Below are 14,969 nucleotides of genomic sequence, written 5' to 3'. Positions count from 1 at the left end.
CAAATGCGGCCCCTCTAGCCCCCTGGACTCGTCCCACTATTACAGCTGCAAGGAGCATTGAATGTAGTCAAAGAATGGACTCACTGCTCTAATCTACAGGCCTCCTGCGCTTTCCACAGAAATCTGACAAGGCACATGTGCTGAAATCTGTGGCACTGTTTTTGCTGTAATTGTATTTTAAGTTATTTTGGGAGCTGTAGTATTGAGACTCTATTGTACAGGGAGTGGCGGATGTTTCAATGTTTTAGTTGACTAGTTACTACATTCATTAGATTTTATTTATTATTTATCTCATTTCTTTACCGCTGTATATTCTTGAGAAAAAAACCCCAAAGCAGTTTATAACACGTTAAAACGGCAAGTAAAAACAACCCAGGATAAAACATTACTGATGAAAGGCAAATATAAAACATACGTTCAAAGCAACACAGTTAAACGCTGACTAGAATTATTCCTACATATTTTTGTTATAGATGCATATATAATATGTTTGGCTTGTCTACCTTATGCACCTTCTTGTGCAAAAATGTTCACTTTTGAAAGGCAAGATATAAAATCTAGAATAAATAAATAGATTTAGCAGTCACAGAGGTGCTGCGATGGGGAACTCTGTGTAGGCCCATCTTCTGACAATCATGGGATAGAGCCCCGGAGCTTTGGGGTGAGGGCAGGGGGTGGATTTTACATGGTGGAAATTATTATGAATTTCCTGCTATCATCCACCACATCTTCTAAACATGGTGTGATGTGTTTTAATCAGCAATTGGAATAACCTTCCCCCTTGTTAAGTGACTACTTTCTAAAAGGCGTGCATGAACCTCCCTAGGAATCTCATACTCCTAGCCCCATATATGCAAGTGACCCACTGCAGCTATTCAACAGAGAGAGAAAGCAAACACTCTGCACATGCCCAGAGGCCCTAACACAGGCACCCCCAAACTCGGCCCTCCAGATGTTTTGGGACTACAACTCCCATCATCCCTAGCTAACAGGACCAGTGGTCAGGGATGATGGGAGTTGTAGTCCCAAAACATCTGGAGGGCCGAGTTTGGGGGTGCCTGCCCTAACACATCCACATATTTCGAGCCCTAGTCCACGGAGTACAAGACAAGTTCTGCACCACCTCAGAAGCAAGCGCTAAGCAGCACTCTTGGCTTAGTTAGCAACTATCTACATTTCCCACATCACCATACCTTGGGAAGGTCAGGCGGACGACGTGATTTGCGCCGGGAAAACGCTCTGGGGACCCAGTCGCCCATTGCCAACGCCAGCCAAGAAGGTATGTCACAGAACCCAGACGCAGCGCCTTAATGGGGAGAAAATGGCTGAGGGCGGGCGGGAAAGGGACAATTCACTTTCTCAACCACCGGCCAATCACGAGGGAAGGAGCAACACAACGCAGTGCGCAAAAGAAGAACCCTCGCCGATTGCCTTTTGCAGGTTTCCTGTTGAGGTTTGTGGGATAGATCAGTTGCTGTGACAACAGGGGCGTTAAGTCCTACCTAATGCGCTCTACTGACAGTTTCATAGTCACTCATCAAGACTTCCTCCTCTATGCTCCTAGGGCCATGCGCAGATCACGGAGGGAAATGCCAAGGATTCAGACCCTCTGCAAATCCTACGTTTTTTGATCTGGGAGCCCTACATTCCAACAGTTACTCAGTGCGAAATGCACTCTGCGCATGCACAGAGGATGCTCTTTCCCCACTTCAAAAACAAGAGAGGGCAATGGTATTCCAAGGAGGCGCAAGTTTAGCAAAGCGAACAAATGGACAACATAGTTTGTAAGCTGCAGGTCTGTATTAAGTAGCGTCAGGCCCATATGCAGAAGGGCTCAGCAGCCTCGAAGGACTTCTCTAGTTGGCCTGCTTCTTCAGCACTCCTCCAAATTTCCTCGCTCAAAGCTTCTGCAGAGGTTAGGCTGTGTACACACTATACCATGGGTAGGCAAACTATGGCCCGTACTTAACCTGAAACTGTTCTTAACCTGAAGCACCACTTTAGCTAATGGGGCCTCCTGCTGCCGCCGCGCCGCCGGAGCCCGATTTCTGTTCTCATCCTGAAGCAAAGTTCTTAACCTGAAGCACTATTTCTGGGTTAGCGGAGTCTGTAACCTGAAGCGTATGTAACCTGAGGTACCACTGTACTCATTCATTCCTCCCACAAATTTATCAGTTCCTTTTCTAACCACAAGAAGTCCGTTTTTATTTTTTAAGTGGATTTATTGCATCTTTTGGGGCCACATTCCTCCTTGGCCACCACTCTGAGCCACATGTCAGCAGTGAAAGCTCACAGTCCCGTGAGCTCCAGCTGATCCGTATATATAAGCTGAGAGGGGCGGGCTTTAGCGCCCCCTCCCCCTATTCATCAAATGATCAAACCTCTCCACCCACCCCACATCAACTTTATTTTCCTGCTTCTTGCTTCCAAAATAAGTGAGGTCTTGGGGGTGGGGTGAATCACAACCCTGGGCTGAGTTGTCAGCCATACTTGTTTTTAAGAGATGCGTATTAAGGAGACATATTTGACAGGCACCATTTTTATTATCGTAGCAGCAGTGGGATCGAAAAAGACACACCTGAGCTCAGTATTAGTGTGGTGCTAATAACCAAAGCCTCAGTGCCTAGGGCTTGCCGATCGAAAGGTCGCCGGTTCAAATCCCCGCAGCGGGGTGCGCTCCCGTTGCTCGGTCCCAGCGCCTGCCAACCTAGCAGTTCAAAAGCACCTTCGAGTGCAAGTAGATAAATAGGGACCGCTTACTAGCGGGAAGGTAAACGGCGTTTCCGTGTGCAGCTCTGGCTCGCCAGAGCAGCGATGTCACGCTGGCCACGTGACCCGGAAGTGTCTCCGGACAGCGCTGGCCCCAGGCCTCTTGAGTGAGATGGGCGCACAACCCTAGAGTCTGTCAAGACTGGCCCGTACGGGCAGGGGTACCTTTACCTTTAATAACACCAAAGTTGCAGGTTCAACCGCTGGATGGGACACCTGCATATTCCTGCATCGCAAAGGGTTAGACCAGGGCCGGATTTAGGTTTGATGAGGCCCTAAGCTACTGAAGGTAATGGGGCCCTTTATATGTCCAGCTGCCCTTTGTCAACAACAAATTGTTGCTGTTTTTTGTGTTGAATGTATGCTACAGTATATGGTGATGTATGGCCCTAATAGGAATCTAAAGCCATTTGCACACGCAGAATGTAAAAAGGTAAAGGGACCCCTGACCATTAGGTCCAGTCGTGGCCGACTATGGGGTTGCGGCGCTCATCTCGCTTTATTGGCCGAGGGAGCCGGCGTACAGCTTCTGGGTCATCTGGCCAGCATGACTAAGCCGCTTCTGGCGAACCAGAGCAGTGCACGGAAACGCCGTTTACCTTCCCGCCGGAGCGGTACCTATTTATCTACTTGCACTTTGATGTGCTTTTGAACTGCTAGGTTGGCAGGAGCAGGGACCAAGCAACGGGAGCTCACCTCGTCACGGGGATTCGAACCGCCGACCTTCTGATCGGCAAGTCCTAGGCTCTGTGGTTTAACCCACAGCGCCACCTGTGTCCCATATGCAGAATGTAGGCACCCTATATATAGAAATGAGCAAACCAGTGATATTTTAGGGAGCAGGCTAGCAGACGGGGCCCATTACTTCCATCATAGGAACCTACACAAAACAATGTTGCTCTATGTAGGTAGTAATTTATTTGTTTTTTCTCTTATATTTTGGAAATGTACATCCAGTTTTTTCCCCTTTTAAATTTTTTTGGGGCCCCCAAGAGAGTTGGGCCCTAAGCTATAGTTCGTTTAGCTTATATGTAAATCCGGCACTGGGTTGGACGAGATGATCTTCAGGGTCGCTTCCAACTCTACAGATCTATGATTCTATGAAATCTTAGTCCCGCTACCATAATAATGGTGAGGCTAGCGACCCCAGAACCAGACTCTGTTTTTGTATGCCAATGACCTTTCATAATGACATCTGCACAAGCCCATGACAAAACGGCAGCTAAAATATATTCCAACACCAAACGGGGAGACAGGAAGGATACAGTGGTGCCTCGCAAGACGAAAAGAATCCGTTCCGCGATTCTCTTCGTCTAGCGGCTTTTTCGTCTTGCGAAGCAACCCCATTAGCGGCTAAGAGGATTAGCGCTATTAGCAGTTTAGCGGCTATTAAAGGATTAGCGGCTAAGCTGCTAAAAGGCTATTGGTGGCTTAGCGGCTTAGAAAAAGGGGGGGGGAGCAAAAAACAAATGGCGAGACTCGCAAGACGTTTTCGTCTTGCGAAGCAAGCCCATAGGGAAATTCGTCTTGTGAAGCGCATCGCAAACTGAAAACCCTTTCGTCTAGCGGGTTTTCCGTCTTGCGAGGCATTCGTCTTGCGGGGCACCACTGTACATCATCTTTGAGACAAAAGGCGCAATAGCAACTCAGGGTACTTTATTAAAAGAGAGGGAGAAACTTTACTGGGTAGTTAGAAAACTGAACACACCCTCCTCACAGTTACTCTGACCTTGACGTGTTTGCAGGCGGCCCGTGAAGTATTAGATCACTGGGTGTGTTTTGCAAAGCAGTTATGCGCAAGAAATTAAATCAGAGGCCAACAAGAACTCTGCGGCACCCGCTGCAATAAACCTGAATTTTAACATTCCCAAGAAGCAGCGTGCTGAGGGCTGGACAGGAGGTGCTGGTTAGCGAAACCAAGTGGTAAACTCGAGAATCCACATAAAAAAGCAACTCGTCACGTGCTGGTACTTCAAGACAATCAAACTGTCCATCTCTCCCACCCTCGCCTAAATACCTCTATGCTTAAAGCATCTAGAGGCACCGCAATCCATCAACAACCCTCTTCAATCTTAACAGGATGCCTTCGTGGGACACTTCGCAAAGTGGGCTCTTGCCCAAGAAAACTCAAAGTAAAACAGGTGATTCACAGCGCAACCATTTGCATGTTTACTTAGAAGAACGGATCGTGGTACTGAGGGGAGACTAACAGGCCTAGCAAGCTGAGTGTGCATAAGATTGTCACTGTCACATCTCTCTACTTAAGCCTGATTTCTGTATTATCAGTATGTGGTGTTTCTGTTTGTTTATTCAAATTTTCCCATGTAACCACAAAAAACACAGCTTCCCATCTGGCTGACAGATTGAGTTACAGTAGTACCTCGGGTTAAGTACTTAATTCGTTCCGGAGGTCCGTTCTTAACCTGAAACTCTTCTTAACCTGAAGCACCACTTTAGCTAATGGGGCCTCCTGCTGCCGCCACGCCGCCGGAGCACGATTTCTGTTCTTATCCTGAAGCAAAGTTCTTAACCTGAAGCACTATTTCTGGGTTAGCGGAGTCTGTAACCTGAAGTGTATGTAACCTGAAGCGTATGTAACCCGAGGTACCACTGTACAGAAATATAGTATGAGAGGATACCGTGGGCTAAACAAATCAAACCTGTATGTTCGTTTATAAGGTAGCTGCAAACTGCACCAATAAGATTCCTCACCTTTGCTCTACCCTCAAATTAAGAGTGTTTAGATGGGTCGCAAACAGCACAAGAGAAGCTCAAGAGATTCCTTTCGGCCACTTGGGACAAAAACGAGTGTCTTATTTGATGCCACCAGACTTAACACACTACGGCTGCTCTCCTGGAAACCTTCATCCGGAAGTTCCCAATGAGATCTGCCAGGAAACACCACTCACTGCCTTACAAAACAGTTAAATGCCTCTAAATGCCACTTGTAAAAATGCAAAATCTCCACTACAAACCGAAGAGAAAAGGACCTGTTTTACATGCAATACTGCCTTGTGAACCTGCCCAAGCCCCCATCTTCATGAAGAGAGGAGTCTTATGGCTACACTTTTGATGGAAGGCACCTGCTCAAAAACTCTGATCAGCAATCTGAAATGGAGATTTATACAAATTTCTACTTACCCTGGGAGCAAAGAAATCACTACCTTAGGCCTTCAGCCACACTGGTCACTTTGCCTAGCTGGATTTTTCAGCAAACAGCCCCACCCCGCCCTGCTAGGACAGGTAAGGCAAACGGGTCATTTGCATAAGAGAAAAGGGGCGAGGCCTCCCTGGTTTTAACCCTCTCCTTGCCTCATTCGGCCCCTGGACTCCTCCTCTGCCACTGAATCACCTGTACAGAACCCGTGGCTGGAAGGCAGAGCTACCACGAGGCAGGATGTGGCTTCCAAGCAGGGACAGGTTGTGGGTTTTGTTGTTGCTGTAATAACCCTCCCCTGGAAGCCAGCATCCACCAGGGCGACGCTGTTTTTAATTCAGCCTTTTGAGATGCAAAGGAACAGGAGGAGTGACTCTGAGAAGATGCAAGGTGCACTATTTCACTACTATGTGCTCATCAGTCAGTTGCACCTCTGGGACTGGGGGGGGGGAATATTCCCCAATCAAAGGTTGTCACTTGCATTTTTAAAATATTGCAATTTTTATTAAAATTTAAAAAAGAATGAAAGAGTGATAGTGTCGTCTTTCCCCCCAGCATTGCACATATTCAATCATAAGTCAATTATTTCTGCGTCAATCTGCTTTGGAATTAGTTTAGAATGAAAAGCAGAATAGAAATGGATTTTAATGCAGATTTTTGTTAAGAATCCTGAAAACATACATTCTAAAACTACATTTATCCCAAAATACACATTTTTAATGTATCTTGGTACTTTCTTTTTTTATATAAGCAGAGAACTGTATTGCAAAACCCACAGAAGCGAAAATACCCAGCGATGACTGCATCCCCCCATCTGGGAAGTGTGAATCAGGTCAGTGCACTTAAAAATACAGAGTAGGCTCAATCCCCAGGCCTCAGTGGACTTGGGTGCATGAATTTGTCTAGCAACTATCCCTGCCACCCTCTACATTTCAGCACACCTTCAAGGTTTCTCTAGAAACGAGTGAGAACATTTCTAATTTATTTTATTTGGTCATTTTGAGACAGAAGAATGATCCACATATATTTGGCTTGTCGGGTGCATCAGGGAAGCTCATAAACTTCATTCATCAGGGCAAAATTCAACCCCTGTGGTTAATCCCCAGCATCAAAACTGAATGCAGAGTCTATCTTGCTGACGAATGAAAGCATCTTTATAAATATAGGAACACCCACCTCCTGGTTGAGGCAAGTAACTCTCACAACATCCTGTGGCAATTATTTTCACCAAGTGCTGAAAAAGATGCACTGCAATCATTGCTAGCAGTCTCCAACAGACGTATCCCATGCATTCCTCAAGCTCTTTTAACAGCCCCATCCTATGCCAAGGGAGATGGACCAAGGCCCACGGAAATAAATTAAGAGCACCTAACATTCCATAGGGACGTGGGTGGCGCTGTGGGTTGAACCACAGAGCCTAGGACTTGCCGATCAGAAGGTCGGCGGTTCGAATCCCCGCAACGGGGTGAGCTCCCGTTGCTTGGTCCCTGCTCCTGCCAACCTAGCAGTTCAAAAGCACATCAAAGTGCAAGTAGATAAATCGGTACCGATCCAGCGGGAAGGTAAATGGCGTTTCCGTGCGCTGCTCTGGCACTCCAGAAGCGGCTTAGTCATGCTGGCCACATGACCCGGAAGCTGTACGCCAGCTCCCTTGGCCAATAAAGCGAGATGAGCGCCGCAACCCCAGAGTCGGTCACGTCTGGACCTAACGGTCAGGGGTCCCTTTACCTTTACCTAACATTGCATAAGATCAGGCCGAAATCATTTGCGCATCAGCTCGAGAGTAAATCAGTTTTGAATTGGTGAGACTGACTGTGAACATGCATAGGACTGGTCTGTAAGCAACAACAAACCAAACAGTTCTAATGGTCCTTTCTACTTCCTGTAATGATATATATTCCATATGACAGCTATGCATCTCAGAGCAACCAAATTCCTAAGACTTCATTAGTTTGAAACCGGTTGTCAATTTCAGCGCACAGTTCCAGGTGCAAAAGCTACTGATTACCTTTTAAATCTTTGCATCCTTCCACTACATTTCTGCTTGTTTGAAAACACAAGCATTTTTTGTTTAAAAATTAAGGAAGACAACCCTTCCATCCTGATCATTTTAATTATCATTTGCATCCTTCATATAATCCAATCCAATCCAATATAATTTCCTCCTTCAGAGAACATCCCATTTTAACGGCAGTGTATATATTGCTACACACCACCCCAATCCCCATAGCAGTGCGAGATTCCAGGATTTCTTTGAGGAAATGAGGCACAGCGGAGATTGCGGCGTCTTTATGACATATGGTTTATTTATACAATCTGAGCCTAAGGTTGCACATAGCAGTTATACCCCAAGAGGCTCCGCCTCCTCCATAAGTGCAGTATTGCATTCAAACACACCCCAGCCATTTCTCTGCCTCTCTCTCCAGCCCCAAGCTTGATAACTCAGTTGCATAACTCTTAAAACTCTGAACTAAGCTCCTGTCCTTATTGCTTCCCTTCCCTTCTCTAAGCTCTTGGCTTTTATCTCTCCAGTTAAAGGGCCCCCACTTCTCTAAGGTGAGTTTCTTTTGATCGCTAAAGACCAATTACCCAGGCTAGTCCTGACTTAATTAGCCCCAACACTTGGCTTCATTAAAGGATTAGCAAGGTCTAGCACAGCTCAAATACAAACTTGGGTCTATCCTAAATACAAATGAGTCTGGCTATTTCCTGCCTTTAATACTCCGAACCTAAATTAAATTCTACCAATAACATAATCTAGAATCTAGGGTGTCTTGCACCCCCAGATTCATAACAATATGATTAAGATTCACAACAATATGATTAATTTCAAACACGTGCACGCACACAAACACACACAGCCCAATATGCCAACTTCAAAGCTGCTGAGATAGGTCAGCAGGGTTGCCAACTTCTGTTCCTGGCTCTTGCTCCTCGCCTTAAAACGCAGCTTGATCTGCTGTCATCAAGATGCTGTGAAACGCTTCACTTCCTGTGCATCAAGCAGTTGTTAAAGGCACAGGATTTCCTCCCTCACCTACCAGACTTGTACAGTGGTACCTCGGGTTAAGTACTTAATTCGTTCCGAAGGTCTGTTCTTAACCTGAAACTGTTCTTAACCTGAAGCACCACTTTAGCTAATGGGGCCATCATCAATGTGGGACAGCAGTGGGACACGGCACTGGGATAAGGGAGTTTCCCACCAAATAAGGGACGGTTGACAGTTATGCCTCTCAGAGGGACAAGCACCCATGTGGAGTGTCGTTTGGCATCTACAAAAGGGCTGTCAGTTTGTTCAGCTCTGGCTACTGCCCTAGGGTGTGGTCTCTGGCATGCACCATTCCCCACTTCACCCTGTTATTTATAGCAAGGCAAGGCAGAGCATATTACATAAACCAAGGTGCCACTGCAGACCGATGGGTAAAATAGTAAAGGCAGTGTGATAACATAACTCAACACTGGAAGCTTGCACCCAAATATCTGGAGGGGTTTCTGGCAGGTCTCCTGTGCCTCTGAAAAGCTGGATGATAGGCACACATTTAAACTGAACATTTCCCCATGCCGGGGAAGCTTCTCCTGTTGGATTTCCGCCTGGCACACAGCTGCAAAAGGCACAGGAGCCTCACTAGAGAAAACGGTGACACCTCAAGGTGAGAGAAGCATGGAGCCTTAAAACTGCTGGGAAATAACAACCTTTGCCCTGGAAATTATTACATTTCTAGGGATGGACGAAACCTCTCAGTTTCAGTTTCTCATTTTTCCACTCTTCAGTTCTCCACATTTTCATGTCAGTTTGTTATACAGTGATACCTCTGGTTAAGTACTTAATTCGTTCCGGAGGTCCGTTCTTTAGCTAATGGGACCACTTTAGCTAATGGGGCCTCCTGCTGCCGCCACGCCGCCGGAGCACGATTTCTGTTCTCATCCTGAAGCAAAGTTCTTAACCTGAAGCACTATTTCTGGGTTAGCGGAGTCTGTAACCTGAAGCATATGTAACCTGAAGCATATGTAACCCGAGGTGCCACTGTATGTATACACACACACACACACACACACACACACACACACTATATATATATTCAAGTCCTCACGAACATTTTCTGGCGTTTTAGTGTAAATATATCCCAGTATTAATATTTTTGAAGCAATTTCCCCTAACTTAATGCATTTTTATGCCTTTCTTTTTTACAAATATGCGCACTTCCTCCCAATATTCACATTTTTGTACACTTCATTTGGTTGGAGAACTGCATCAAAAAAAGTGGATAAATGCTAACTTTGAAGGATAGCTGTGTTTTGGTCCACGTATTGTGAACGAAGTAGATTCACTTTAATGTCTGAACCAAAAATTTTCCCTCTTCTAGGTGAGGGAAGCTTAAACGGCACAGGCCAGATCTGCCTATTCAGTGGGATATGATACGCATATGGCCACGTTTCTCTCCCTGCCCCAGTATAAATACTCCAAGACGAACGCTTAACGAGCTTGGGTTGCAATTAATCAAATGATGCACTGCCAAGTGGCTTCCTGGCCTCTCGGGCTGCAGAGTTAGGAACCAGCTGGGTGAGCTGTCATTCTGACTGCGCATGAGTCATTAGTTAAATTAGAGCTACCTTGTTCTGTCTCTGCAGGCAAACATTTGCTGAAGGACTGAGTCATCCCCAAGTCACATAGGACCCTCCAAATATTAAGACCTCCAGGCAAGCAGGATCACTCTTCAAAGGAAGCACAGACATCACATGCTCACAGGTGCTGCCTTTCCTGAGATCTGGTCTGTACCTGTCCCAGAATCAGGTGGGAAAGTGGACTCTACCACTCGACAGAGCAGATGGGGGAAATTACATATTTAAATACTTTTTAAAAAACCCTTTTAATTCTCTTTTTTTGGGGGGAAAACACTCCAAAAGAAGATAAATATTAGAAGTTTTCTACTTAATTTGCTATTTTTCTTCTTCTGTTTGCTGGAATTATTGGGGGGGGGGGGGACATGCAAAAATGGTATCTCCCACCTGTGGTCTTCTTAAGATGTTCCTTCGGCCCGTTTCCTTCGGCCCCATCAATTGACCAAGCTTTAGTGAGGTGCTGCCACCTGCTGGATCCTCTGAGTTTGCAGGAGGAAAGGGTCCATTTCAAGCATTTTTAACATGTTCAGTTTCCTATTTTGCTACAGTTGTTACCTCTTCACTTACTGGAGAACCTATTTGCAGCTGTTTCATAGGATCATAGAACCACAGAGATGGAAGGGTCCCAAGGGTCATCTAGTCCAACCCCAGGAATCACAGTTAAAGAGTCCCTGACAAGGCGGCCATCCAGCCTCCGTTTAAAAACCTCCAGTGAAGGAGAGTCCTATAGACAGCAATTCAAAAGGGCTCAGCGTAGAAATTTAATGATGGGGAGATGCACCTGTTGCTTTTCTGCCTGCTTTGCCTTCCAGATGTTGAACAGCACATAGATTCCCAATCGCAGGGATGGGACTCCTGGTGTGATTAATGCACGCTTGTCTTAAATACACCAAAGCAGCTACAAAGTCTAGAAGGGGAAGAGTGACCAAGAAAGAAGTCTATTCAATGATTAATTTAATCGGTCAGATCAGAGCTGAAAGACTGAGGATATTCAGTAGGGATAAATTTGGTTCAGTTCACACTTAAAGGCAAACTAATTCATTTATTGGAATGCAGGTGGTGCTGTGGGTTAAACCACAGAGCCTAGGACAGGGGTCTGCAACCCGCGGCTCCGGAGCCGCATGTGGCTCTTTTACACCTTTGCCGCGGCTCCGGGGCGGATACTAGCGAGGGGAGGAGGCGCATTGTGCACCCCGACACTCCCCACTGTGGCGGGCGCTGTACTGGCTGTGACATCGCATGGGGGCGGTGCGTGCGTTAGTCACGCACCGTCCCGACGTCACCTTCCCGGTTTTGCGGCTCCCAGTTTTTTATTCCTTCAGAAACAGGTCCAAGTGGCTCTTTTTGTCTTAAAGGTTGCAGACCCCTGGCCTAGGACTTGCCGATCAGAAGGTCGGCGGTTTGAATCCCTGCGACGGGGTAAGCTCCCGTTGCTCGGTCCCTGCTCCTGCCAACTTAGCAGTTCAAAAGAACGTCAAAGTGCAAGTAGATAAATAGGTACTACTCCAGCGGGAAGGTAAACGGCATTTCCGTGCACTGCTCTGGTTCACCAGAAGCGGCTTAGTCATGCTGGCCAAATGACCCAGAAGCTGTACGCCGGCTCTCTTGGCCAATAAAGCGAGATGAGAGCCAGCCCGAGTCGGTCACAACTGGACCTAATGGTCAGGAGCCCTAATACATTTATCTATTTGTTGAATTTATACACTGCCCTATACCTGCAGGTCTCAGGACAATTTGCAGAATAAAATCAGAATATAAACCCACAAAATACATAATCAAAACAACAACCCAATACTCCCCCCCCCCATTTTAAAAGGGCATAGGATGTAAATCAAATCAATCAGAGGCCTGCTTAAAAAGGAACATTATTGCCTGACGCCTAAAGGTGTACAATGAAGGCGCCAGGCGAACTTCGCTGGGGAGAGCGTTCTACAGATGGGGAGCCACTGCAGAGAAGGCCCCGTTCTCGTATTGCCACCCTCTGGACCTCTCAAGGAGGCGGCACGGGAATAAGCAGGAAGTGGCAAGTGTTATCCCCAGTGCACCAACGGGACACAGAACACTCGCCCTCCACCGTCTTGAAAAAATCTTAATCTTTCTTTTATTCTTTGGTAGCTTTACAAAAAGAGAAGCCCACAGAAATAGGTGGGAATTAGAAAGGGGCAAGTATACAGGTGGCGCTGTGGGTTAAACCACAGAGCCTAGGGCTTGCCGATCGGAAGGTCGGCAGTTTGAATCCCTGCGACGGGGTGAGCTCCGGTTGCTCGGTCCCTGCTCCTGCCAACCTAGCAGTTCGAAAGCATGTCAAAGTGCAAGTAGATAAATAGGTACCGCTCCGGTGGGAAGGTAAACGGCGTTTCCGTGCGCTGCTCTGGTTTCACCAGAAGCGGCTTAGTCATGCTAGCCACATGACCCGGAAGCTGTACGCCAGCTCCCTCGGCCAATAAAGCGAGATGAGCGCCGCAACCCCAGAGTCGGTCACGACTGGACCTAACGGTCAAGGGTACCCTTACCTTAGAAAGGGGCAAAATTAGACACAAATAACAAAGCACTAAAAAATAAACAAATCAAGAATTCTTGCGCTCTGCTCCATCCAGATAGGCGGGGTATAAATAATAAATTATTATTATATTATTATTTCTTCCCGCCCAGGGCATCTCCGGTCTCTGCCTGCTTCTCAGCTCCGCTATATCACACGGGGCTGGACCCCAACTGCAGCAGAATCTCCTCTGGTCTGCTCTCCAGTAGCCACTACAAAGCTGCTCAAGGGAGGAGGAGGGCAGTGGCAACCATGGGGCAGCAATGGGGTGCTCCCACACAGCCGCCGCTCAGGACAAGCAGCAGCTCATCTTCCCTGAGCTTGGCGGCAGCTGCCCTGGCAGGGAAATAGGGACATTCCAGGATTAAATCAGAAGCCAGGATGGCTTTGGTAATTCTGGTACTGTCCCTGGAAAATGAGGACATTTAGTGGGTATGCTACTTGCAGCCTGCATGGATTTGTATTGAAGTTATGGACAGTGGACGCTCGGGTTGTGTACGTGATCAGTGCAGGATGCACATTCACAACGTGCAGCGGTGCGTCTGCGCATGCATGGGTTGTGATTTGGCACTTCTGCGCATGCACATAGCGCGATTTGGCACTTCTGCGCATGCGTAACCGCCAAAACCCGGAAGTTACCCGTTCCGGTACTTCTGGGTTTCGGCAGGTCCGTAACCCGAAAAAGCGCAACCTGAAGCGTCTGTAACCCGAGGTATGACCATATTATCATTTCTCGCACACATGAACTTCAGCCGGCTTGCTCACTTCTCCCTTATGCAATGGGGAACCTGAAGCAGGCCTGACTTCCCGACCCCCTGTTTGCTTGTATCACCATGGAAAAATGGGAATCGAAAATACTTCACCCCACAGCCATGAGAACAAACAACCAGGTGCTGGATATACATGATTGTATCTACCCAAGATTTGCTGGAAGAAGGGGAACTCTTTGGCAACTCTGCCTGATAGGTTTTCGCAGGCTTTGAAAGAAGCGCGCTCACTTCTTATCACTGGAATGACGTCCCAACATGCCAGAGGCTTTTCCTGACAACACTCTCTGCCCTTTCCATGCTGCATCCAAAGGGAGAGATTCAGCAGAGAGACCTTTCCCACACCGCAGAGCGGAGGAGTCAGGGAAAGCTGCATTTGTTCCAGTTGTGCTTTTAGGTTGCACAGGAACCTATCTCTGGGAAGAAGTTGGTAGCTGTGCACAGGCAGATAAATCACATGGCGTTGCTTTTCTGCAGCTGTAGCCCAAAGGAGCAAAATCCTTTTGGCCTAGTGGGCCAGATCTTTATCTCCCCACCCTGCACCTCTGCTGGCCTACTTTGACAGGTGGGTGGGGCCTGCCAACTGTCAATCACCTGACATAATAATAGCATCTGGTGACTGACAGGTAGGGTGTCCTGCCCACCTGTCAAAGATGGCCTGTAATGGGGGGGGGGAGATAGTGACCAAGCAGAATTCAGCTCCCTGAACATCAGCTGATGAGTTTGGTCTTGCTTTCTGCAGGGATCAGGTGGGTGATCAGATGATCCAGCTACAACACTACCTGCTCCACACCTGACATATGATGCAAGTGGATGTGGTTTGGGGGGAAACAGTCTCACAGGCCAAATGCAGCCCGCAGACTGCCCCCACCCCTGCTGTGCTCCACCTCCATCAATTCCTGCACACAGAAAAGTCAGATATCCAGATAGAAGGAAGAACCCTTCTCTCTAACATGCTACTTCCCAGTGTTCAAGCAGTTTGTTTCATTCCACACACAAGAGCTCCAATCTACATATTGTCAGAAAGGGCTAGGCTACAACATTTTTCTATATCTGGAACATTACGTTGCTGGAGGATCCTGGGTAAAGTGCATCGAAGGAAGAGTGCTGATGGCAA

At 47.2% G+C, this 14,969-nt stretch overlaps 1 protein-coding gene across 3 annotated transcripts in view; it reads right to left on the bottom strand.

Moving 5' to 3' along the window:
* ARHGAP27 (Rho GTPase activating protein 27) overlaps window positions 1–14,969 on the bottom strand; it is a 64,516-nt gene that overhangs the window by 36,774 nt on the left and 12,773 nt on the right. The window contains exon 1 of one of the 3 annotated variants that reach the window (XM_077917485.1): window positions 1,194–1,802. The exons of the other annotated variants lie outside the window; for them this stretch is intronic. Within the exon in view, the coding sequence (XP_077773611.1) occupies window positions 1,194–1,259 (66 nt within the window). The 5' untranslated portion in view covers window positions 1,260–1,802. Of the gene's footprint in view, window positions 1–1,193; window positions 1,803–14,969 lie in introns of those variants that run through there. 3 annotated transcript variants of the gene reach the window in all.

Source organism: Podarcis muralis, chromosome 13 (genome assembly GCF_964188315.1).
Source record: "Podarcis muralis chromosome 13, rPodMur119.hap1.1, whole genome shotgun sequence".
NCBI classification, from domain to species: Eukaryota; Metazoa; Chordata; class Lepidosauria; order Squamata; family Lacertidae; genus Podarcis; species Podarcis muralis.
This window is presented reverse-complemented; position numbering and strand designations above follow the sequence as displayed.